Source organism: Thunnus maccoyii, chromosome 2 (genome assembly GCF_910596095.1).
Source record: "Thunnus maccoyii chromosome 2, fThuMac1.1, whole genome shotgun sequence".
Lineage (NCBI taxonomy): Eukaryota > Metazoa > Chordata > Actinopteri > Scombriformes > Scombridae > Thunnus > Thunnus maccoyii.
The window spans coordinates 13,005,337-13,031,837 of NC_056534.1; the positions used below are offsets into that span (position 1 = coordinate 13,005,337).

The 26,501-nt window shown below is 39.5% G+C and overlaps 1 protein-coding gene and 1 long non-coding RNA gene across 5 annotated transcripts; one reads left to right on the plus strand and one right to left on the minus strand.

The window, feature by feature from the left end:
- Positions 1-1,384: 1,384 nt before the first annotated feature.
- On the minus strand, positions 1,385-11,010 carry LOC121907372. The gene is made up of 3 exons (XR_006098854.1): positions 10,931-11,010; positions 4,901-5,086; positions 1,385-1,667 (listed from the first exon to the last, which is right to left on the minus strand). It is a non-coding gene; the product is annotated as an uncharacterized LOC121907372 (long non-coding RNA).
- Positions 4,981-25,861, plus strand: march1 (membrane-associated ring finger (C3HC4) 1). 4 transcript variants are annotated; one of them, XM_042426826.1, is made up of 9 exons: positions 4,981-5,069; positions 7,716-8,118; positions 17,934-17,984; positions 18,798-18,871; positions 20,220-21,017; positions 21,199-21,379; positions 21,534-21,678; positions 25,094-25,138; positions 25,237-25,861. In XM_042426826.1, the coding sequence occupies exons 2-9, from the start codon at positions 8,032-8,034 to the stop codon at positions 25,557-25,559; spliced, it is 1,704 nt and encodes a 567-aa protein (XP_042282760.1). In that variant the 5' UTR covers positions 4,981-5,069; positions 7,716-8,031; the 3' UTR covers positions 25,560-25,861. The 4 variants fall into 4 exon arrangements, with proteins under 4 accessions (XP_042282760.1, XP_042282786.1, XP_042282770.1 ...); XM_042426836.1 differs by having other exon boundaries at positions 4,985-5,069; positions 7,719-8,118; XM_042426852.1 differs by lacking the exon at positions 25,094-25,138.
- The last annotated feature ends 640 nt before the right edge of the window (positions 25,862-26,501 follow it).

A 26,501-nucleotide genomic window follows, 5' to 3' on the forward strand; every position in this document is an offset into this window, starting at 1 on the left:
TACAAGGTGCAGTTTGAGCTGCTTCCACCAGAGGGCCGTCTAACTGTGTTACCATGACATCTGTCAGCTGATGGTAAACTGTATAATGAGTCACTCTCCTCAGACTACGTACAGTGCTCTCATTTTAAAAGTCTGGTTTGTATCTGTTGAGTATTATTTGTATCTATTGAGTTTTTTTCCTGGTCTGGACTGAGCTTTATACTGTAGCACATTGTATTGCAGAATCTTGTATTTCAAGTTCACTTTCAGCCTGAAACATTTGAATAATCTGTCCAGTTCACATGACTTTTAATATAGCTATCTGTAGGTGAGAGTGTACACTTTCAGCCCCCTGTAAAAGTCATATACAGTAGTATTAGCTGCTGCATTTATGTATTACAAAGTTCAAAAAAAGTACTATACTGCCATAATATTGGTGACTGGGTGAAACAGGAGGCAGGACTCACATGAATAAAGCAGTCAGTGAGGAAAATCAAAGAAGAAAGTAAAGATATTGAAGTTTTGGGAACTTTCAGCGAACTCAGAGAAGTTTTCTTTAGTGAATAAATTTTTCATTTTCAGCAGTTTTCAGTTTTATGATCAGATCTTTCCTCTAAAGCCCAAACTTAACTTTAACCTAAATACTCTGGCTGTCAACTTTAACCAAATTTTTGCTTTCTGCGTAAATTTTTCATGAGCAAATCCGATGAAAATATGCAGAATTGCAGCAAAAGAAGGTCAGGAGCTGCACTACGATCCTTCTACTCATTTTCATGTCTGTTTGAAATAATACATTTAAAGGTATCATTTATGTTGCACCATGTAGTTTTATATAATCTTTGAGAGGCTGATGGAATCATAATGGACAAACACAGATGGCCTGTGATTCACACATTTTTCTTGCTGCCGGAGATCTGTTCATTCACACAAGCTTCACCCTGTGATCCCTGACAAGAGTGATTCATTCAGACGTCTCATTCCTGCAGAATAATTCGAGAGCTCACTCAAAAATTCTTCTCGCACACCTTTTGTTGACCTAGATTTTGAAAAACCTCTCCGGAGCTACAGATTTCAGTCAGAGCTGACCTTTGTTTGACACACATTTCTTGTTGAGAAATATCAAACAGCACTACAACAAGGAATGTGTAAAAAAAAAAAAAAAAAAAAGAAAGAAGAAGAAGAAAACTAGTCGAACCGAGATTTTGTTAAAACAGAGACTTACCAGAAGGAGAGTCACAGCAGGTATTTTCAGATCTCAAGATCAAAATGAAAGGACTTGTCTTCACACACATACACACTCTCAAAGAGGAAAGAAAGCAGGCGTTAGATACGGTCTCCTCACAGTTTGTTGAAGCAGGTGGTAATTTATTTATTTATTTAATTTTTTTTTTTTTTTTTACAGTGTACCATCTAGGCCACTCCTCTGTGCCTCATCCTGGAGACAAAGAATGGTATATCCTAGAACAAAGTACACACACACATACACATGTCCAGTCAGCAGTTAGACTTTGTTCTGGTAACTGATAACACACATATACACACACAGTTTCCAAGGCTTTGGCTGACACGCTCCTCTTAAAGCCCTGAACAGGAAGTCTCATGTGGTCCGAAGAGGTTTTTCAGTCTTGGTTATGAACCTCCTTTCTGGAGTCAGACGATCAGCTCCTCACACTGTGGTTGTGCATTTTCTTAAGAAGAAGAATCAATAAAAGCTGTTACTTCCTTTGGGTCTCTGCCTCCATGTACAAGATGTTAAGAAGAAAATTACTGATCAACATGATAAGCACTTTTTGGGGCTGTTTTTAAGCTGTAGTTAAAATTTAAAAAAAAAAAAAATAGAAAAAAAAGAAAAATGTGATGTAAAAAATAATTTCTATATAAAATAATGATTAAGTCGTGTTTTGTTATCGTTTCATATTAAATACATGAGGATTTAATCATACAACTTAAATAACACCAGGAAGCTAACAATATATTTCTCCCCTTGATTCAGTTCCTGCATGTCTACCTCCCCAACTCCACCTCGAAACAAAGACACAACACAAATACAGTAAATACTTAGACAACACTCAACCTCAATATTTAATAAACAATAAAAACAGAAACCTCAATAGTAACGAAACAACACCCTCAGTGTATATACACTTGAGTTGTTTTTTCAAATGAACTCCAGAGTTGCCCTTTCACACATGTAGCCCACAACACAAGATTGTCTGTATGAAACGCCTTCTCACCCACTGAAATACTGTTTAATTTAGGCGAGGGATGGCGCCTGTATCGAAAGCCAGAAGGGTCACAATTCGTCTCAGTTTCCCCAGTTTTTATAAACACCTGGTGGCCTTTGATAATGATCTTCGCCCTGTGGTTTTCACAACCAAAAAATTTTGTGTTTCATTTACTCAGTAAATTTGGAGAAAAAAAAGAAAGTGGTCCCTGAACCGACAGCTCACGAAAGTCAGATCAAACTGATCAAATATGAATCAAGATTCTGTTAGTGCATCGTCTATTTCTCACCTCACATGCTTTCAGAAACATATCTTAGTGTACTGTTTAACTGTAATTTGAGAAAGTTTGTTATGCGGCTGCCATCTTGGAAATGGACGTGGAGGACATTGAAGGACTCACATGCACTAACGTGCACGCACGGCCGGACTGGCTACCAAAACAAACAATAGAGAAGCTCAGATTACAACACACACAGAGGGAGTGTGATTTCATTCACTGCTCAGGTCACCATGACTCCACTATATCTTTACATAGCAAATAGTTATTTGCTGACATCCAGTGAGACTGAATGTCATTTATCGCACCTATAATGACTAGGACAACACACACGCACACACACAATTAATTAACTGTGTACCTTTTACAATATCAATAACACTATAACATCAATATCTACACAGGTATATCAAAACGAGATGGATTCCTTACAATAGAAAAGATGTGTCACTTAATTTCATGATCTAAATGGTCATAGTGTTTTACAAGGGAATATATACCATTATATACAGTAAGTGGTCCTGTTACAGTAACAACAGGCGAGCTGGCTTATCCCAGTCATGAAGCACGAATGAACAGCCTTTACCTATTAAACGGCTGATATAACTACTCTCTACTTCATATATTTGAGCATACAATCATATGTATAAATAAATGAATAATAATAATAAAAATAAATAAATAAACATAACACCTAAGTGCATAGCCTGCTTGGGATTTTCTTTAGGCTACACAAACAAACAGCAAAGGAGATCAATGCTTGGTTAGTGTGGTCTGCCTTTCTTCTTTACTGATCAGGTGATTGCAGTTCAAATGCACTGGCTGTGAAAACCACAGGTTAGAGATCATTATCATCACACGTTTTAAATGCCCGGTGGTGTTTATAAACGCTGGGGAAATTGAGACGAATTGTGACCCCTTTTGGCTTTCGATACACCTGGTCGGAGCATGCAGGAGGCAGGACATGATGCAAAAAGTACGCTGCAGTTGTAATTCTGCATTTTTAAGCTTTTAAGCGCCAGCCACATGATAGAAACATCATCAACACGACCATTCACTCGCTGTGAATTCTCTAAAATGACCTGCTATATTCACACAAGGGCTCAATCAAACATTACACAGACTTTGTACTCTGCCTGATTCAGACATTTGAATTCACACATACAGCTCCTCCGGGTAATGTCCGGAGAACTTCAGGGTTGAAATGCATGTGTGAAAGGGGCTTTACAGAAGCAGTCAAAAGTTTAGACACAACATCCCCTTGAATGACAAAGTGTGTCCAAACTTTTGACTGCTACTGTACATACATATATATCATATTAGTCTTAAAAATCAATGTAATCATCTCAATCTGAAGCTTTTAACTGCATAATGAGACATTTCCATTTGCTGAAGAGGAACATGAAATGTGGTTTAACACATGGACCTTTGAGTTAAGATTATCTTGCCAGACCACTATTCCAAAGACCAAAAATCAACCTCTAAAACCTCTAAAAAGAGTTGTAAGAATCAGATGCAGTGTGTGTATAGTTAAAATATAGCAACACCAACATAAACACATGTACAATCTAATAGCAATAATATAATTTAATATTGCAAGGCAGAAGCACAAATAGCTCTCCTGATGAAAGATACATAAAATGCACTTACAAGACACAGAGTGCCATTAGGAAATAAAAGAAATAAACAGCAGCATTAGACGCAAAGGAATTAAATTATGAAGGTGGACATCTAGATAGGATGTAGAACAGCAAAATTATAGCAAAGATAATATTACACATGACTGATAGATAAAAACAGAAAACGAAAAGTATCATTAAGTTACACAGAAAGACGAAAGGGCCTCTACAATGTTCTATAAAAATGGATTTTAGGCCAATATTTAAAAAGAATGATCATGACTTTGTGTCAAAGAAGTTTTGATTTAATTCCACATTCCTGGATATTTCAGATTGTTTCTTTTTTGCACCCAAAGCAAACAAAACATATCCAGTATATATATTCATCTTGGATGTTTTGGAGGCTGTAGAATTATATTGTGCTAAATTCAAACTAGAGCCTCCAAAATGACCACAAAGTTGAATCGACACCTCTCTGAAACAGTTTCAAAATTGGATATTGCAATTTTCATGGAGGCAGAATTTATTGAAGCATTCGTTTTAGCTCATACCTAATAAACTGAGTGTACGATTATAAGATTTTTCTGTTATTTTTGCACCCATTTTAGTGTAATAATTTGGTACTAACCCTGATAGTACTACAGTGTTGCAAAAAACCTGCCTGAAAATCCAGAGATATCATAAATGAAAAGTATACTGTGTATTTTGTTTAAATAAGAGATAAATAAATAAAAACTATAAATTTAGTAAATGGATAAAGTCTCAGACATTTATGTATATGTGTGTGTTTGCAGTCGTACCATTGGAGTGTGCACATCCCTCATTGATCATCCCGGTAAGTGTGAAGAGGGCAAAAACCAGGAGAGAGAACATGATCGTCAACACCTCCAGCTCAGTGAATGGAGATGCCATCTACACCCGCCTGTGTGTGTTGACAGTGAACATTTTGTCACCTGCTTCCCAACAAAGGTGACTCCCATCACACACTAAAAATTTAAAAAATTAGGATTAGCACTTACCCCAGAGTGTGTAACAGCAGCATTTAGATTTTGACCATCACACAGCTGCTTTATGACACTACACACACACACCTCTCTCTCTCTCTCTCTCTTTCTCTCTCTCTCTCTCTCTCTTTCTCTGTCACACACGCGAACAAGAACTGTGAAGAGCTAACTTACACATCCCCTCTCAAGTTCAAGTGAGATCATATTAACCCTAATTATTAATGGGCTCCGTGCCTCTATGTGTGTCTGTGTCTGTGTGTGTTTAGCAGTTCAAATGCCCCCGTGTAAAATGTATGAATGTGTTAATTGTAGGATTTATGAGGTGTTCTCAGGTGCTCTAGATGGTAGGAGTGCATGAGATTGCAGAAACTGAAACTCAGTCACTGTAGAGGATAAAGCTCAAGTGGTTTTCTGGTTTTCTTTTAGCAAGAAACTTTTGTTGTGGTTGCTTTCCTGTTCAAATGGAACAAATCATTTTGTCTGCTAACCACCCCACTCCCCACATGCACACGCACACGCACACACACACACACACACACACACACTCATTTTCAGTATACACATACATGTAAGTAAATCAGTTATTTTTTAAGATTAGAGATCATAAAATAAGAGCAATCACACTTCCCCATTTATAATGTACTTAATGGTATTGCAACAAGTTGAGTGTACAGTATGTGTACTTATGAATGTGTGAAAAGGATGTGGGTGGCCATACATATGTGGGACACTTATTTGACCACAACTCATTCTGGTGAAAACAGGGCTGCTGCTGCTGCTTCTGCTGTTGCAAACAAGTTCTTGAATGTTCCTTATGCAAATGTACAGCTCATTATCTAAATCCTGCAAAGATATGAGGAAATAAATATATATGAGGTATATATTTGAGAAGGTCCATGGCTCAGTGATCTTGAAAGTCAACAAGGTCAACATTATTGACCAAGCTGTTCAGTCTTGGGAGGCAAAAAAGCAATCAGGCAGAGTGGAAACAGACGGTCACAGTGAATTCAGTTCAACCAAAACACAGGTAGATGTCCATCAAAGTAGAGAAAAGATTAAAAGTAGCTTTAATTACAGTAAAGTGCCACTTCCCATTTTGATCTTTTCATTGTAAAAAAGACAAACTTGAAGTCTTGAAGCCTACAAATACATTGTTTTGGATAATATAGTTAACTTCTATGATAATACTACTAATAGTAAAACCATACAGAATATTTTTGTAAATCTCTTTTTGACACTGATGATAAATGTTGACACATTTTAAATATATAAAACTGCAAAGTTTTAAAGTGTCAAAAACTAAAACCAGGTTTAGACTTCTCTTTCTTGGACTTGAGAGGGGATGTGTAAATCTTGAGACATCCTGTTTTTCAATGCTGTTGCTGCACACACAACATCTAGTGCATGTCTGTCCATCCTGGTAGAGGGATCCCTTCTCTGTTGATCTTGTTGAGATTTCTTCCTTTTTTTTTTCGCCGTTAAAGCTTTTTGGGGAGTTTTTCCTTATTTGAACAAATGTGAAAATGTGCTAATATAAATTGTTATTTCTGTATGTTGACTTACAAAAATCTGTACAGCTGAGTCCATCTTATCTACGCTTGTTCATTTTTATGGCGGGTTTTTCTGTTGCAATTTTATTCCTTCTGACAAAGCTCTGATTGGCTCGGTTGTTTTTCCAAACAAGGGAACAGCCGTCAGCGGGCACAACATCAGATTTATATGAATCACTGGAAAAATCTGAGTCATGGACAAGGATTCAAAGGTCTGGAAACTGACTTTTCACACCACACCTTTGAAGTGAAAAAGCCAAAAAATCAACAAGATTTGAATAACATGTACTGCCAAACAAGGATCACTGATATGCGGAGTGCAATCCAGAAAAATAATAATGAACATGACCAACATTTCCAGTTTAAGATTCCAGCTGCAGTGGGAATGAATTACTTTTTGTAAACCAAAACATTTTTGGAGAAATTTTATTCAATTTTCCACTTGAGTTATTTGCCTCTTCACCTCAGTCAGCCGCTGGTCTTTAGTGATCACTTGAAGTCACCCATTTTCCAGTTATATCAATCATAATCCTCATGACCTGAGACAATTTGAAATAGGATTACACCTTCACCACACACACACATACACACAGACACACACACACACACACACACACTTGTGCAGGTTTTTCACTTCATGGTGTGTCAGACAAGTAAAGTGCCTTTCATGCAAGAATTGATAGTATCTATCAACACATTGTTAGTCATCCGGGAGTCCCTGAACAGTGTGCATGTGTGTGTGTGTGTGTGTGTGTGTGTGTGTGTGTGTGTGTGTGTGTGTTAGCGCGTGCATGCTGTCCATGTGCACAAGTTGTATAAGCTTATTAACAGCACCACTGGTCAGAGGAGGAGATTGAGGTTAGTCTAAGCCCTAATCCTCGTGGACCGTATGCTTATTACCCAGTAAGCACGACAAAATCCTGGCTCCGCCCCCCTTTGAAACACACACACACACACACACATAAACACACACGTCACTACAACACACATTTCGCCCGCCTCCTTGTTTACTGCTCAGCTTCATCGAAACTCTTCCTCTCTCGTCTCTCTCTCTCTCTCAGCAGGAGGCCAGGGGAGGAAGAGGAGGGGGCGGGGGAGGAGGCGGTGAGCACTGTTCAGTAGTTTCCTAGTCGTCATGACGACCTCACACCCCACCATCTCCAGAGCTGTCTAGCTGTTGCCACGGTGACCCGATCCTGTTCCATCTCGGCTCTCCTTGATGATCCGGATTGGGCTGATAAAGGAGAGTGATTCCAGAGCTCCGTTCCCTTTTCTCACAGATGGGACAGCGGATCACACGCAGGGACGTGGTTCAGAGACGCGGCGTGCTGGGAATGCTGTGGGAGTAACACTGGAGCGTTGCCTGGAAACAGCAGCATGCCAATACAACAGATAACTGTGGTTCCGGCCAGGGAGACAGGCAGCAACGGCAAGAGTGCTCCTCGCTCCAAAGACAAGAACGAGGTGAGTTTCTGACCCCTCGACTCTGTCTTCATCCTCTGAAGTGTCGGTGACAGCTCTTAAGGTTTTTTATCTTCTTTTTTGATGGTTGAAGTAAGAAATAGTTTTAAGTTGGTCATATAAGAAAGATTTGAGATTCCAGAGAAGTTATTTGTGTTGTCCAAGGGTAGACATATTCTGATTGGCCCTTGAACATTGATCGTGATGACTGTAGTGGAGGTTTTGTGTGTGTGTGTGTGTGTGTGTGTGTGTGTGTGTGTGTGTGTGTGTGTGTGTGTGTGTGTGTGTGTGTGTGTGTGTGTGTGTCAGCCTCCAGTCTTTTCAACTCACTCAGTTAGTCACACATACAGTATAGATGTACTCAGCAGCCTTTTATCACCACTCCCTCACTTGGGGTTTGATGTTTTTATTTTATTATTATTTTCTAAAATATTTTTTTATTAAATAGGACAGTAGAGAGAGATGAAATGAGGAGCGAGAGATGGGGTATGACATGTATCAAAGGTCTGCTGCCAGATTTTAACTGTTTACGTCACAGTTACGTGGCATGCGCCTTAACTAGTAGGCTACCAGGGCAACTAAAAACATCACAGGGTGCGTGTGATGTTTATAATTGCATTATCTGTAGAGTCTGGCATCAAGTCGCATGACATAATGAAGTGTCAGAGTTTTTAAAGCTATCCAAATAAAGTAAAAGCAGTAAATTATAAGCAAAAACATTAACCAAGAGTGTTGTATCCAGATCCTTTAAAGGGGAACCAATTTTACAAATCAAAGTCTGTTAATAGGTCTTTGGGAGTATTACTGCTTATGTGAAAAAATGTGGTAAAGGTAGCTGCCTCAAGTGATGTCACTTTAGTCACGTCGGTTTAGTCTGAAGACTACAGGTTTGAAAATTTAAAAAAATCTGGGGACTTGGAGTTAGAAACTTCTCATCACTGCTTGAGGCTAGCGGCTCGAGGCTACATTAGCCACTGCTAGCATAACACACCCAAATCTTTACAGTCAAGTGAATTGAGTTGAGTTGCATTGTGGCTAACGTAGGCGACGAGGAAGAAGAATTAGTGGAATTCAAAAGACGATATCTCTGTGGTTCTGGCACATCAATTTTCATTAAAAGAATATAACTGTCCATCATGACAGTTAAGTGTCTGACAGTTAGGTGTAATGCTAAATCGGTGGAGTACTTGATTGATTGAAATCACCAGTTCTTTCTGTACAATGGTCAGATGGAACAACTAGCCTATTTAAAAAGCATTTTTCCCAACTCTGTCCGAACTGATAACATCAGAGCATAGGCCATATTTGTTTTCATTTCTAAACATTAGTGTGCACCTCCAGTCCGCATGTTGAAGTGTCCTCGGTCAAGATACTGAGCCCCAAATTGCTCCCAAAGACTGTGTCATTGGTGTATGAGTGTGAATGTCCTGATGAGCAGGTTTGCACCTTGCATTGCAGCCTCTGCCATCAGTGTATGAATGTGTGTGTGAATGGGTGAATGTTGACATGTAGTGTAAAGCGCTTTGAGTGGTCAGAAGACTAGAAAGGCGCTATATAAATGCAGTCCATTTGCAGTCCATTTACAGGCAGTGGTGTACTGGCCATTGGGCATACCCATTGGGCAAATCCCAGTGGGCTGCTGGACCATCAAAAAATCCATTTTTACCGGCCCTCTCTGTGTCATTTGGGGTGCGCATGAGAGCATGTGTGTTCTGGGACTGAGTTTGCTGGCCAATCACAACCAAGTTACATACTGTACATATCTAATCAACCCTCACCGACCCGACCCGAGCACATTTCCCATTTTCTACAAATCACTTTATAACAAAACCTACAGAAAATTTGACATATTTTCCAGGCATCTGTTGGTTTCTATTTATATCTGTATGATATAAAAATAGCAGACTCTTGAACCTTGCTTGATTTGTGTAATCCATCACAGTGAACATCAAGTCTGAATTAACTCTCAAACATTATCGCTATGAGGTATTAAAGTGCATTAAAGTGACTTTTCAAATCAGTATCACTGCTCATGTTGCAAGAGTGGATCCTCGTAACTGTACAGAAATGGAAAAAAAAAATCCAAAACTGTACCGAAAATGGTCAGCAAAAACATAAAGTTGACACGATTTATAGCTGAAGAGCTATGATAGATATGATGATATTTAAAAATCTATTTGAACTACATATCAAAGTTGTAAAAGCTCTACTCAATATTTAGAAATTTAGCTGCATAAGCTAAAGTTTCATGATTGAAAGCGATATTTACAGCAAAAGTCTTGTCTGGCATCTACAGACAGCTGTTCACAAATCACAAAGTGTTTATTTATCACCTATTAATCAAATTCTGACAATGAGTGAAGATAAATTTATCTGCCACAATCAAGAGCAATACTGGTTATTTCATTACATGAGAGGTTTCTGAATTGAACAATACATGAATCACAATCTGATGACAGTTGTTGGCTCTGCTTATGTTGCCATGGAGACCCTACTGTCAATCAGATCAAACCACAACAACACAGTCCTATTTTTAATTGATTGTAGCTTATTGATTCACAAATATTTCATGCTATAAAGAAATATTTTGGATTTGAAACCAGGTGTTTTGGTCCTTTTAAAGCTGAGATTCTGTAAAACATGTCATGACCAACTATAAACAGTGCAGCTGCAGCTTCATGGTTGGTTGTCTAAATGTGGCTCTAGGTGTTTTTGATCTGGAGCCAGAGTACAGAACCAAAATATAGCCCTCAGTCCATGCTACATCACTTAATCTCCTCTACCGAAACATGCACATGTCCACACATAGACTCACCAAAGTCTCTGCTGTGCATCAGAGTCATCAGAGTGTCGGCAGAGGAGCAGGCGCTCAGGTAAGTGACAGCAGGATGTTAGCTCTGGAACAACACTTCACTGGTTATTAGTGCTTCCAGCAGGAAGGAACTGTGTGTTTTTGGTTACTATGCTTGTGTTTTAGGCTTGTGTTTAACCTTTTGCTTTGACTGTTCTTTAAAGGCAGTTAGAAGTTGGCAGCTGCAAGTGTTTTGCTGTAACCTGTGTCCTGTCAGGATACAGTAACTTACTTTAGGTAGAAGTTCTTCATGCACATGGAGGGGATGAAATGAAAACACATACAGGAACTTGGTCTACTGTAGGTGCTGTATCTGCTTTTCCTCTAAGTACACACGACTGACTCGTTGACTCACTTGTCTGACTGGTTTTTAGACTTGAAGCATGAAATTAAAAACTGGCTCATACATATAAGGAAGTAGAATATTTGCTCTTTTTGAAACATTTACAGTTTATGTTTATTTGGTGTGAGCCAATAGGTTGTAAAATCGGAGCAGATGCTGCTATTGTACAGATTTTTCAGATCAGAAACTAATATAGCACTTTCATGTTGTACATTGAGTCAGTCTGCCCTGTGTATTGACCCCGTCCTCCTGATGCTGCTAGACTCTTGGTTGCAAAATAGTGAAATTAATGTTTCTTCTTTACTCCTCATGTCCATGTTTTTGCATGTTTCCTCATGTTAGATCTGAACCAAATCCATTTTTGTATGTTGTTGTCTGGTATGGCAGTGAAAGATAATCAGGGCATCTAAAGTATCTTGTGACGTTGTCCCATTAGCAACAGTTTAAATTATTCGAAGCCACTATAGATGTATACAGACATCACTAGTACAACTTATTGTGCTAAATACAGACTATGACTATGAAATAAGATCGCTAGCCTTCTTACTGAAAGCTAGATTGATATCACTCAAATCACGGTGTGTTCAGATTGGTCCAGATGTGGTTAGCCTAGCTTAGCACAAAGACTAGCAGCAGGGGGAAACAGCTAGCCCGTCTCTGTCGAAAGTGTCCTCCGACAACCCCAAAAGTATTTTAAAAAGCCTGTACTCATTTTGAGGCTGCCAGCTTTTCACTCTTACCTAACGGAAGAACATCCAGGTGACTTAAGAAATATTGGTGACTACCTTGCTAGCCAACAAGATACAACATCTAAGGCTGTGTCCAAAATCACTTCCTGTTCGCTAAATAGTGCACAACATTTCATTTTGAGTGACTGAATGTGAAATTTACAAAACCAATCTCTCCACTGAATGCACAAAAATGAAATTATATATATTTCCAAAAACAAATTTGGGCACTTGTACTATAGTGTGTTCATGTGTTCTGGAAACCTCCAACTTGACTTGACAATTGGGAGCTAAACACCATTGTTTAATTTAAAGCTACCAAATTATTACTAACATCTTAATGATGAGCATTTTTTATTGTTTGATTTTGAGTTTTATTTTCTGACAATGTAGCTGTGAATATAATAGTGTTTGGCTGCTTATGTTCAAGTTTTTGGACATAATGTCTGACCTGACAATGACAGAATTTAGTAATGAACATTTCCTATAAATTTCATGGCTGTCAATCGATTAAAATATTTAATTGCGATTAATCGTATGTCTGTCCATATTAATCACAAATTAATGGCATGTTTTTTATCTGTTCAAAATTTACTGTAAAGGGACTTTTTTCAAGTCTTAAAGGGAAACTTTAGAAGTCTCAGTCTGAAATATTGTGAGAGTTGAGTTGTTGTCAAAATCAGCTAAATATTCAGCCATGACAGAGTTGGAGAGAGGAGTACAGGGAGGAGTTTGTTGCATAGCTTAGTGTTATCTAAAAGATTTTCAGAGTCATGGCTTAATAGGTAGTTGATTTCTTAACTAACAGCCCTAAACAGACAAGTTAAAACAATAACCTGACATGACTGAAAATACTGATTTGCTGAAAAGGGAACAGAGGTACAACATCTGCATCTACTTAAAAAATGCTAATTCAAGCTAACACAAAATCTCCTGGGTGTTCCTGTGCTCACATGCACAATGGTTGGCATCAAAATGAAAGACTTGTTATGAAAATTTGAGTCATAAAACGAAACACTGACTTGTCACTTTTGATAAGAAATTGATCTGTTGCTATAAATATATTAATGTGATATATTGGCAGATAGTTTGTTATTTAATATTTCATGACTCATAATGAATGACTGATCCATCCTTACACACACACACCTGACACCACAAGTGCTGTACATGTGTCCGTCTCCTCTTAACACCCAGAGGAGGTTGTTGCTTTGACTCCACAGAGGACTACTAATTTAAACAAGGCTATCAGCAAATCCCTTGATCAGCTTATGCCAGCCTTATACCGACAACGACTTTTCAAACGATTTCACTGTCGCAGACTAATTTCCAGTGTCGGAATAAAATCATGATGAGAGTTTTTGCTAGAGTTGTGGCGAGCTCCCATCATCTCGATCATTTGGTGTAATGTGGTCATAAAACTCAGTCAAAGCTCTCTTTAGTCAGTCTTTGTCTCGTCTTGACGTTCTGATAAAATCAAACATGTTTAATATTATTCTAAGTCTTTAGTCTGGGCTCATACAAATAATGAAGTTCAATGACATGAACATTAGGGATGTGCAGAGAACCCAGTATTTGTATTAGTATCTATATTTGTTTAGGCAGCAAAATTATTTATATTTGTATTTGTATTCGAATTAAAGTGGAAATAGGTGTAAAATACTGTTGTTTTCTACACTGTTTACACTTTTAATTTTAGGATATTAAAGTGTAAAAGTGCTCATGAATGAACTATCTTCTGAAGGAGGTCCCCACACCAGGTCTCAAACTTGAGTCTCCCAGATCATAGACAACTGCACTGACTACTGAGCTAAAACCAAGTGCATTGCAAATACACAGACAGACCTGTACTTATTTATACACCCATAACACAGAGACAGCACAGTGTGTAACAGAAAAAAAAGAATTTATTTATTTATTCATTTATTACCTATTTTTTTACATCCTGAGACTGAGATAGCAATGCAACCGACCTGCGCGCTGGTATTTGACACACAGGTTTTTTTTTCTTCCCGAAAACAAATCATTTTTAAAATATTTGTGCGAAATAAATGTTTGTAAAAAACCCACTATTTATGCTTTGCTGGATAACATATTTGGATTCGGGCACACCCTTAATGAACACTGTCAACAACGAGGTAGGTTCTCTCCAGCACCAAACAGGAAGCAGCAAACTAGGTAGCGACTCTAATGGCCGAAAAAAACTCCTCAAAGACGATGAATTAACAGCGTCATGAGTCAGTGTTTAATTCAGCGTGTATCTGATCCACCAACCAACAGCTTGTCTCTCATACTCACAGTCTTCTCCCACTTAAATAGTGCAGCTAACCAATAGAGGCTGGTAGCAAGTTGAGGCGAAAAAAAATCCAAAATGTAAAGTTTGATCGGAAATACAGTTTATCTTTATGGATTATATTGATGCAGAAGTGACAAGACTGTTAACATATGAAGCCTTTTATCTTGTGTTTCTAGAGTTACGTGTTTTTGTGGATTTCTTTAAGGGAGTTTGGTGTAATATTTTCTCCAGAGAGTGCAGGGAGCTTCAGTTTAATTCAAACTGCTAATATGTATATTTTTAATGTTTTGTCACCACTAGAGAAACACTAAGTAACTGCTAAAATATGATAAGGTTGTCTGACGTTCACTGCTGTTAGTTATTGGTTTTATAAATGGTTTAAAGCCTAATGTGTGTTTGTATTAATCACTGACGGTGGCTAATTGTACTAAATTTCAGCATACAGAAAACGGTCGCCCTTTGTGTGCATGTTTTTAAACTACCTCCTAACATGATGTGCTTGATGGTGTTATTAATGACTCCTAATGAAACTTGAAAGCTCAGCATTCTTGTTGTCCTTTAGCTTTCCTTTTTATAAGTCACATTATCTTTTATTCACCCAGAAAAAACATAGTATTTCTGTATAATATGACTTTCTCTTTCTGTCAGCTGCTGTGTGTCTGCAGTTTATCTACTGGTTTTTCACACATGATTTCAGGCCAGTTAGAGGAGTTAAACCTGTGACTTTCTGCCATTGTATTATTATCCAGGTTGCTGCTGTTTCTACTGTATTTCATGCAGATTGCAGGCTTTAAAAACAGAAATAATCCAACATCCAGCAGCTGAAAGTGCTGTGTCCAGATACTTAATGATTGAAGGTGGTGTGGTGTTGGAGATGGTGTGCAGCTGTGTAAACCGTGTAGTTTTAAAGTTGTAAAAATAAAAGTACTGGACGAAACCTTTTGAAATATGATTGTCTTAGCTGAGCTGTTGTTTCTCTTCACAGTTGTTGTTCAGTAACTGAATTAATTTATTAATTTACATTTTCTTTTGGCTGGTTTTTCAGAACAAACCACTGAACACACAAGGGAAGCTGTGGCCAAACGCTGCTTCTGTTTCTGCTCCACTGTTCAACAGTTTTTCCTTTTGTCAATTGCCACCAGGAGGAGGATGGGAAATAATATCAAGATGTAACTAGTTGTAGTCTTGCAAGTAGTGACCCTGCAAGATCCCTAGTCTTTGCAAAATCTTAGTCTGTGACTAAAAACTCAGTAACCTATGACACATTGTCTTTAGATGTGGGAGTGTGTCAAACTGTAGTTCTTGTCAAAGTCTTCTAGTGTATGGTGGGCATCAGATGATGCAGTCTTCTACTTTTCAGTGTCTCTTATTTATTTCACAGATTTGCACAGAGTGCACCCACAACTGTGTCTCTGTGTGGGCTGGTTCTCACACGCTCTGTTTTGCTTTTTATATGTCAAGTTAAAAAAATATAAAGAGGCCGCCCACATGAGACATTCCAAACATCAACTTTGAACCCTGTAAATATCCTGTAAGATACATACCGCTTATGAGTTTCATCTCATGAAAGCGGCCACTTTCATACTTTTAAACCCACTGTTGGTGTGATCAATGTATATACTATAATACTTAAATTTAACATATATGAAAGGCAGACCTTAAGCATGTATTAAAACAACTTGTGCTCATTTTTAATTTAAATTTGTTAACACATTCGTCTATCAGAATGATGGAAAATGAGCCTCTGTATTATCCTCAAGGCCATTAGAGCCGTGAAGTATTTTAATAGAGATTCATTTTGGACTAAATCCTGGGAATATATGACTACAACATATCTATCACTTTATTTTATTCTTCAGTTTATTTTCCACATTTGCATTCATTCCAACACCAGACAGTTGGTAGATTGTCTATCCTGTTTGTCAGATACTAATTTGATTTCCACACATAGCGCATAACCACAGTAAAGGCAGCTGGGGCTGGAGGTGTGCGTCTGGTACAAGATGTATTTAATCACATAATATAACTGGCTGCCAATAGCATCAGCTGTGTGGCTGAGAGTGAAATATCCTGTTTACAAACCTTTAAATTGATGCTTGCGTCTCTGATTTGCTGACAAAATGGCAAAACAGTCTGATTATCAGGCCACAAGTGAAGACAGTGATGTAGAATAGTAGATTTTACAAGGACAGGAGGAAAAAAGACAAATATTTGATTAGTATTTCTTGTTGTGTTCCGTCCTGTTGGTCTGTACTTTTGTTTTAAAAACCTTGCAGTTTCTAAGGCACTGGTTTTATTTGCATAACACATAACCACAACCACAACGGTTTGATTCCAGCTTCAAACCTTTGACGGATGTCAGACTCCTCTCTCCACCCATGTTTTCTGTCTCCAACTGCACTTTCAAATGGCAAATTAAAGCAAAAATGCCAAGAAAATTGTTATAACTGTAGCTTTCCCAGCCTCGACAAAATAAGGGTTTAGTGGGCATTCTCTGGTCAGACAACTGCCAAGAGATTCAGATGTTTTAAGGTCCTAAAATAATTAGAAATGCTCTGAAGTTCTCAAATAGTAAATACACCAAATCCCTGCGGTAATAGTACAATCAGTGTGGGCCCATGTATTTCAAGAATACAGAAATACAGTTTGAATAGAGAGCTGATAGTCGATTTGTCCAGAAAATTTCCTATAGATTTAAATCAGTGTTTGATATAAAATTGTATGTACAGTGATATAAGTTGGACAGGTTTGAGAGTACGTTGGTGGCTGGAAAATAACTTACCTGTTAAGATATTTGTTTTCACCATGATTTACAAGAACATCTTGTGTTTAATCCTTGGTAACTCCCACACACTGCCATTTACTGGTAAGTGAAACTGCAGGCAGTGAATGAGGACATAGACGTAAGCGTCTGATGGTTGATGTCAAGGTCTTACTGTTGACTTGAGACAATCAGCGCTCTAGGAAGCCCTAGAAAAAGTGCTTAAAGTTGACTTTAAATAGAAACACATTGCAGAGCGGCATCTTCTGCATTTAGCAGGACAGCCAGGTAATAGGATTGACTGGCTTTAGCTGGGGTCACAAAGAATAACAAGGACACATGGCATGACTCTTGATGCCGGATTTCAACCAATCAACTCAGCACCGGACGAAATTACAAGCTACTAATAGTATAGAACATGTTGCTGATGTTAAAAGCTGCTTAGTAAACTGTTAGTCGGACAAAACAAGACATTTGAAGACATCATGTCAGGCTTTGATAACTTGTGATGTGTATTATTATTTTTTTTACATTTTACAGACTAAACAATTAATTGATTTACCAAAAACATGTATATTAAAATGCATAATAAAATTGCAGCCCATCAGTAAATTACACTCAAGTGTTACGGTGAGATGAATGCACCCTCAGTCTCTGTAGTGATGTGACTACAGTGAAATATTGTTGTAATATATTTTTTGTTCTGGTGTTGTGTGTCTGATAAAGCGCTGGTTGAAACATCTCAGGCTACACTGGTGTCATGTGCCATTAAAGCATCACATACTTCCTGTGTTCTTGGGCACACGGTAATGATTTTCTGTCTCTCCTTCTCCCCGCAGGGGAAGAAAGCCCCTGGGCGCTCTGGGAGTCGATCAAGCAACATCTCCAAGGTAACCGCTGAATATCAGAGAGCTTAAAGGGCCAACATCAAGGTCATAGTCCATAGTGTATGTTAGCATTGTTTATCCAAGCAGACTCTAATGTGCAAGAATGTGCTAATGCTGTGTGTGTTACTAACAAATCAATGTGAGTTTACTTTGAGCACACTGTTGTATGACGTGTGAAACACTAAATTATGCTTAAAGCTCCAGTAATCATTATTTTTTAATATTAACAATAAATCAAATGTGGAGGGGTCATTCGCAGTGACAAACCCACTGAGCCTCTTTTAGTTCATTGTTTTGGTTTAACAGCCTGTAAATTTACAGTGTGTACAGTATGTCTCACCGTCTCAGTGCTGTTTTTAGCAGAGAAGCTCAGATTAACCAAAGATTAAGATAAATATAAGTTAGAAGGTAGAAACTAGCTGATGAAAAAAGTCAAACATATAGCAGCTAATGACTCAGATACTCAGGAGCTGATGGAGACCAAATCAGACATCAAAGGAGAGTGAATATTGGTCCCAATTAAAACTCAAAATAAATGTTCTTCCATGGCTGCTAGATGTGTAAGTAGGCAAACATGTTAGCAGCAACTTCAAAACGCCTTGTCAGGGCTGTGTGCTCATTAGCTTGTTTTGGAGTTCTTCTGCCCCGGTGGCCAAAAAAATTTATTAATGTACCTTTAATATGATATAAATTAATCATTACTTTGATTATATGTACATTTGAAAGTGCGCAAAGATATTCTCATGTCTGATAAATCAGTGATTACCGACTGCTACAGCAATGTGGGAGCTAAATTGAGTCTGTTTGTTGTTGCAGGCCAGCAACTCTACAACCGGACTAACTACAACTTCAAGGACATCAATCACCCCATCTTCCCAGGACATATGCAGGTAAACATTGTTCACAATTATAGTTACCTGGACAGAATGTGCAAGACTGAAGGAAAACTATTATTCCCTTTCTATTCCTTGAATAACTGCAAACACAACCATGTCTGTTAAAGTCTCTCTGTGATATTAACATGCACGGTTTAAAGCTTCTTCTCTCCACTGAGTGGGGGACTGAATTAGTATGGTCTGCTGCACCTCAAGGGCATAACAAAATTAAAATGGATGCTGAAATGCAACGGTGCTCCCATAGCGCAATCAATGAGAGGAAGATGACTTGTTGCAGAAATGGGATCTTTCAACTTATTATGCCGACGCTGACAGGCTCAGCGATGCGGTTTGAAGGATGAAAGGACACTGTGTGGCAGTATGGACACATGTGATATGTGTTTACTGTATGTGAGTGTTTGGAACTCCATTTGTCACTTAACCATGTACACATCATTACATATGCACTAATTAATTGTTAACTGCAGATATTATCCTGATATTAATTTGCTCTGGAGGATACTGGCCAGTAAGGGTTCATATATATTGTGATGTATCTTTCCACACAGATTTTTAGAAATTTCTGCCTCCACCTTTAATATAATGAATGTGAATGGAATTTGTTTTGTGGTTAATATTAATAAGTATTTAAATTCATCACATTTAAATAGTTAGAGCTGCAACAACTAATCAATTAGGCGATCGACAGAAAATTAATGCAACTATTTTGATAATCAATGAATCGTTTAATTCATTTTTCAAGCAAGTGTGCCAAATATTTGATGGATTCTTAAAATGATTATTTTTGTCGATCAACAGAAGACATTGGATGATACTGTGCTCTATGTGATTGTCATTTTAAACTATTAATCAATTAATAGAAAAAAATAATCAACAGGTTAATTGATATTGAAAATAAGCATTAGTTGCAGCCCTATAAATAATTCATCAGCAGTGTGTATTTCCAGAAACAATCACAGTTTCACTGGAACTACTTTTTACTGATTAAATAGTCCCAATTAAAACCAGATTATCCAAAGTAACGGAGCTCCTGATTCTGGAAAGAGATACAGCTGTTGAATTTTTTATGCTGCGAACACCACAGATAAGATTCAAGTCACATCCATTGTAAAGGAGTGAAGGAGGCAGAAATCAGCTGTGATCATGGCTCGATAGGTAATTGATAAAATAATGGGGGGTTTTTTAAATTGGGTGAACTGACCCTTTAAGTGCCTGTGCTCCAATTTCAGCCCATTTGTTTTGTTAATGTCATCACATTTGTGTCTTTTCCATCTCATTTATCCTTGTTTCATGTCTCCATCTCTGTGTGTTTGTTTGCATGTACGTGTGTGTGTGTGTTCAGCACTGGCCAACTGACCCGCTTAGAGGAGGATGCTTCTGAGTCACACAAAACTAGCAAGCGCACACACACAGCTGTAATGACAGTCACGAGCACAACTCTGGGTTCATCGGCTCAGGCCCAGAAGAAGCAGGTGAAGCGCCGTCACCGCCGCAAGAGGAACAGCTGCACCACCTTGGACTGCGTGGAAACCAACGCCAAACAGGAGCAGACGGACCGCAGCGACCGCAGCCTCAGCTCAGACCGCAGCGAGAGGGGAGAGAAGAGGCACCGCTCCTTCAAGAACCGGAGGGAGCTCCCACCCCGCCTCCGCTGCTCAGGTGCCGCCAACTCAGACTCCACCTCTGAGGACGAGGCGAAGCGCGAAGCCCGCAGCTGGAGCAAAGAGAAAGCCCGAAGAGCGCGCCGCCGCAGCGGAAGCAAGGGAAGGGAAGACAAAGGGGACATGGAGCTGCAGTCAGTGGGCTCGGATGAAGGGAAGGAGAGCCAGCCTCTGGTGGAAGACAGCGGAGGGCTTAAGAAGCGGCACGGTGGCAGGGGCTCAAAGAGAGACGGCCACGCGTCACAGAGGGAAGGATCACAGAGCAGAGAGAAGGAGAAGAGCTGCAGAGGCCACAAGTCACACAGCCCGGGGGGCAGCTCCTCACTGGCAGAGGACGGCGAGGAGCTCATCACCAAACGATACCAGGAAAAAGGGTCAGGGAGCGGGGACATGTCTGTGCCCACGCCGCGTTCACACTGCGGTGTGAACGGTGGAATGCCCCAGCACTGCTCTGATGACTCTGAGCTGGAGGTCTGCAGGTCAGTGAGTGTCTGAGAGCTGACGTGTGTTTATCACTTCATTATCTTTAAAACTTCATTATCCAAAAAAAAGTCAGGGGTGTAAAACATTTACAGAGACAGAGAACATTTAACGACAGAGACAATTTATGAATCTCTGACTTCTCCTGATATGTGTGTGTGTGTGTGTGTGTGTGTTTAGGATCTGCCACTGTGAGGGGGATGAAGATTGCCCGCTGATTATGCCTTGTCGCTGCACGGGGAGTCTGAGTTTCGTCCATCAGGCCTGTCTCAACCAGTGGATCAAATCCTCAGATACTCGCTGCTGTGAACTCTGCAAATTCGACTTCATTATGGAGACAAAGCTCAAACCTTTACGGAAGGTATACACACACACACACACAAATTTTTCTTTTTTAGATGGCGAGCAGGGCTGATACCTCCAGACGAGACTGTCAGGATGTTATAATGAACACCATCTCTCTCTCTCTCTCTCTCTCTCTCTATCTCTCCTCCTTCCACCCTCCTGTCTTCCAGTGGGAGAGGCTACACATGACGAAGAGTGAGAGGAGAAAGATCTTCTGTTCAGTTTTGTTTCACCTGATAGCAATAGTCTGTATGTTGTGGTCAGTCTACATTCTGGTCAAGAGAACTACTGAAGAGATCAGACTCGGGAAGAACGGTCAGTACTTTCTCCGCTCCCCCCTCTCATAAACCAGACATGCAGAGAGAAACTTTTAAACCATTTGATCCACAAGACAGTATCATGATCCATAGCAACATAGTGGTACCATGGGGAGTTTTTTCTGTGAAACTATGTTTTTTTTTTCTCACCCTTTCACCTAAAGGCATTGTGAGCATCCTTATGTATGACATTAAAATGCATTTTCAACCTCAAAAAAACATTAGAAAACTGCATCGTTTACATCAGCTCGCAGTTTTCTTCTCCTATACCTCAACTATCTGTTAATACGTATCACTGCCTGCTGCACTCTGCAGAAATGTGCATGGCTATCCTCCTGTAGTCCATCACGTTACTCTACAGCACCTCCACTGGTCAAAAACTCCACAGGGTACCTTTAAGCTTTTCACCTGGTGATCTCTGCACCTGTTTCACTCTGGTTTTGTGGTTTTGAAGATAGATTTTCTGTGTAGTCACTCATGTGTTCACGTGTTGTCTAAATCTAGTGTAACTAGTGAAGACTTTGTGTGTATTGTAACAGTATAAATCGTCCAGTCCTCCACATGTGAGTCATCTGGCTCTAGAGTGAAAACACTGGTTTTAGACAGCTTCAATATGCTTGAATAAATGCACATCATCAAAGTCAAATTCATCTATAATTTTATTCAGTTTAACATGATGATGCATTCAAAGACTTATATCACATAATTCATTTATTTTTTCATACTGTTAAAATAAGACAACAAAGTGTATTAGCTTTGAAAATAAAGTAACTGCTGCATCTTTGACTTAAAAACTATTTCATATATCTACACTGACTTGTAGATATATTTCATATACTAATGTTGTGACTGGCAACCTGTAAGAAATATATAATAGACTTTAGGACTTTTAGCTGTATCAGTGGTATTGCATGTTTTAGTTAATTAAATACATGTTGTGTAAACTTTACATTATTACAGACCAACTTTTTAACTACATTTCCTGCCTTCAAGCAGTTGTTTATTAGAAAATGATCTTATCCATGTTTTTAGATCAAAGTTTTACAGGAATTGTGACAACCAAGATTTGAGTGAAAAGAATTTAACTCAAGAGCTTCAGTATGTTGCTGGAAAAAGGGTTTCAGCAAAGGTTTTCAACGCAGTCTCTGATAATCTCATTAACATGAGTTGAAACTGCATATTTAACAAAAAAAACTAAGCCAATATAAGAATAAGACTGATGAGACGAGTTTCAAATCTCTGCAAACTGATTTGCATACTGCACTGACAACTGAAACCGGCGTCTTTGGAAGGTGAGACTGAAGGTAGAAAAATAGTTTCAGTAATGTGACGTAGATGTGATTTTAGGTTAATGGGCTAGAACATGCAAAACCACTGGAATGTTCCTTTAATTTAATTTAATTACTTTTTGATTGACACTTTGCCAGGTCACCTGATGATCAGTGATAAATAGAACCAGGGATCTTCTTGTTACAGTCTGACACACACGTTTGCTTAAATTTACATCATTAACAAAAGTAACAATTGACCCCTCAGTGTTTTCATTGTTGTTGTTGTTGTGTTCAGTGATGGTGTGGTGTGTTGTGCTGTGATCATAGTCTGTATTATCGTTCTCATCATGTAGAATCCAAAGGTAGAGGCAGAAAACATAGATGTCACTTTATATATATATATTATATATAAACATTAAAAGTAAAAGGGATAATACCTGACGTAAGTTCTGATTGATGTGTCAGGTGGTTTACATGAAATAAGTTACAATCATTGAACTTACACCTCGGCGGGTATTATTCCCCTCATACCATGGTCACTCTCCAACAAATTGCAATATGTCACCAAATTAAAAAATATAATTTGTTCAAATTCTATTTAAAACTATTATACTACTATTATATAACTTTCTGTTGAAAATGTCATAAATGTTGCTCCTGGGCCACAGAATCTCTGCTGTTTGCGTTGCCAGGCAACATCTAGGAAGAACAGAAAAAGCTTCATAAGGGTTTTAAAAAAAAAAAGTTTTGAAATCTTGAAAGACAGATTTTTTTCTGAGAGCCTTCAAGTCTTGAAAATAAATAAAGAATAGTGCTGCATCCTGCTACACGACAGTATTAAAACGTTACGGAGCGCTGCCCTCCTCGTTCCTGACACAGACACGTTTGGTTAGCACAAGTCTCTCACTCTTACCTGCAACTTTCCTCATCTCTTTATTTTCTGTTGAGTTTCGGTCGCTTGTCCTCTCTCAGCTGTCCCTGAGACCTGCAGGCTGCAGCTTCACCGCAGCTGACGCTCTTTTCTCACCCTCATCTATTAACGCTAACTGATGTAGATATAAAGGTATACTATGCAGGATTTGTCGGTTGCTGTTAGTAAACACACCGCTCAAAGTCGGCCCCTCCTTCCCGGCTCAACGACACCGGAGCGAGCTGAGAAAGAGAGCAGCGGTGGTCGAGCTAGGTAGAGAGTAAATGAAGAGAGGGAGCGGCGTTAATGAGAACAAAGCAGTGAATCGGATAAATAAAACATTATTTTCTGATTGTTTAACAAGTTATGCTCTAAAGCACAAATAAACACGCCCTCACGTCCGCATAACCCTGCGGGAACGTGCCGCATTGCTGGATTTTGTGTGAACACAGTGGAAGGGCACGCTTCATCCTGTCCGCTGCGGCCTCTCTGCTCTGTGTGTGTGTGTGTGTGGGGGGTTCAGCCCCGCCCTGAGTCAAACAGACACAGACCTGTTCTCTTTATACATCCATGACACAGACAGAGAGCAGAGGTGAGAGACGGAGACAGCGATGTAACCTGGTCGCTAAGCTACAAGACCTCACAGCTGCGCGTTGTTATTGGCTGAACGCTACACACCCACCGCCCAAAAGTTGACGCCCAGAAATGTCCCCAACACATCAAAATAATAAAAAAATACAGGCAGAGGGCAGAGTCTCTGTACATAAATACACCACCACACATTTCTAGTGGGTCATAAGTGATGATTGAGAAGGAGTCTATACATTGGGGTTTGTTTGTTTTTTAGGAAAATCCTGCATATTATACCTTTAATGCAAATATCAAACATGTTTGAGACTGAATATGCGACTCAAGATATTCATTTAATTATCGGTAGTTGGTGGCTACACAACTCTGACTCCAAACTCTTCAGTTAAGCCTCACTGTTGCGCCATCTTTACCAACAGTTAAATACTGGCACATTAATTTAGAACAGCAAACACCTGACGTCGCAGGCGTCCAGTTAAACTATCCAGTTACTGAAAGGGAACCCACACCTTCCTACCAATCAGAATCCTGAATTTTCAGTGGCCATGGTATAATCTAAATTCATAATGTATCATTAAAAAAAATAGCGTAGAACACTTTTCCACATAGAAATAAAGAGAAATTACACTCGCTCTTGATTGCAGACGAATTATGGAGATTTACTCTTCTGAAGTACTATGAGCCGAACGGTAAGCGCAGCTCTGCACACACCAACCATCATGATCCATCACACGGCCCGCAGGTTGACTGAGAGCCGCTCTGTTAACGTGTATGTGTGCATCTTCAGGTATACTGGAGTGGCCCTTCTGGACCAAGCTGATTGTGGTGGCCATAGGCTTCACAGGCGGCCTCATCTTCATGTACATCCAGTGTAAGGTCTACCTGCAGCTGTGGCGCCGCCTCAAGGCCTTCAACCGCATCATCACTGTGCAGAACTGCCCCGAGAAAAACCTGCACAACTCTCAGGCCCAGCCCAACGGCAGGCATGAAACGCTGGAGGTTCCCGTCAGCCCGGCCCCGGCCCCAGCCCCGGCTCCGGCTCCAGAGCCACAGATGGACTCAGACATGTCAGTGGAGGATGCGGTGGCGCCCGTACAAAACCCCGTCTGACTGATTCTCCTCCCGCTCAGAGTCCTGAGTCACACCCTGCTCATGCAACAACACAAGCTGGCGTGAGCACAGTGTGAGTCAGACTCGTAGTGTTTTAGTGTGTTGTTCCTCTCAGCTCCTGTGATTACTGATCTTTTGAGACACAATGGACGGATTCACAGCGAAAGTGCCAATCCAGTCCGTCAGTGATCGAGGAAAGTTTTAAATGTTAAAGGGCTGCAGTGAAGCGAAGGTGCAGAGTGACGAAGAGCAGGCAAAGAGCGAGGAGATGAAACGGAAAATAAAGCCATCAGCAAAGAGAAGCTTGTAAAGACTGTCGTTAAGTGGTGATGTTGACAGTTTTATTCCTGTACGCACTTTCTCAAACTGCACTGACTTAAAGGTGTGAACACCCGTTGGACGCTATTAACTAAAGCTGTCAGTACGCTTCAAACAAACTAGTTTGTCTGACCAAGTCTGAAGGCAAACGTGTTCATACGTGTTCTGAAAGGCCAAACCCAGAGTCAACAGCTGCTGTCACAGAGAGCGATGAGCGATGAATTGTACTAATGGTGCTTTCGAACGGTCTCTCCTTGAAGGTTTTCTCATGGTCTTGCTCTCAGCACACAAAACACAACTGAAGTATTTGTGTGAGGAATGAGAAAAAGAGAGTTTGAGAGAGAATTTTTACCCCTTTCTTTCTCACCTTGACACTTCTGGAGCACGTTTCACCAAATCTGCAACATGCAAGATGAAATATGTTACATCTCGTCAAAAGAAGCACCATACTTTCCCCCCCAAGCATGCAAGAGGACTATCAGACTCACGCATTTATCTGAAATCTGCACCCGACAATCATTTGTGAAACAGGGCACCATGTGTGATTTGGTGTAAGCGGTGCATGAAAACTGCTTGTGTAAAACAGACCGCTGGCCGGTTGCTGCTAAAATGGGCTTAATTGTT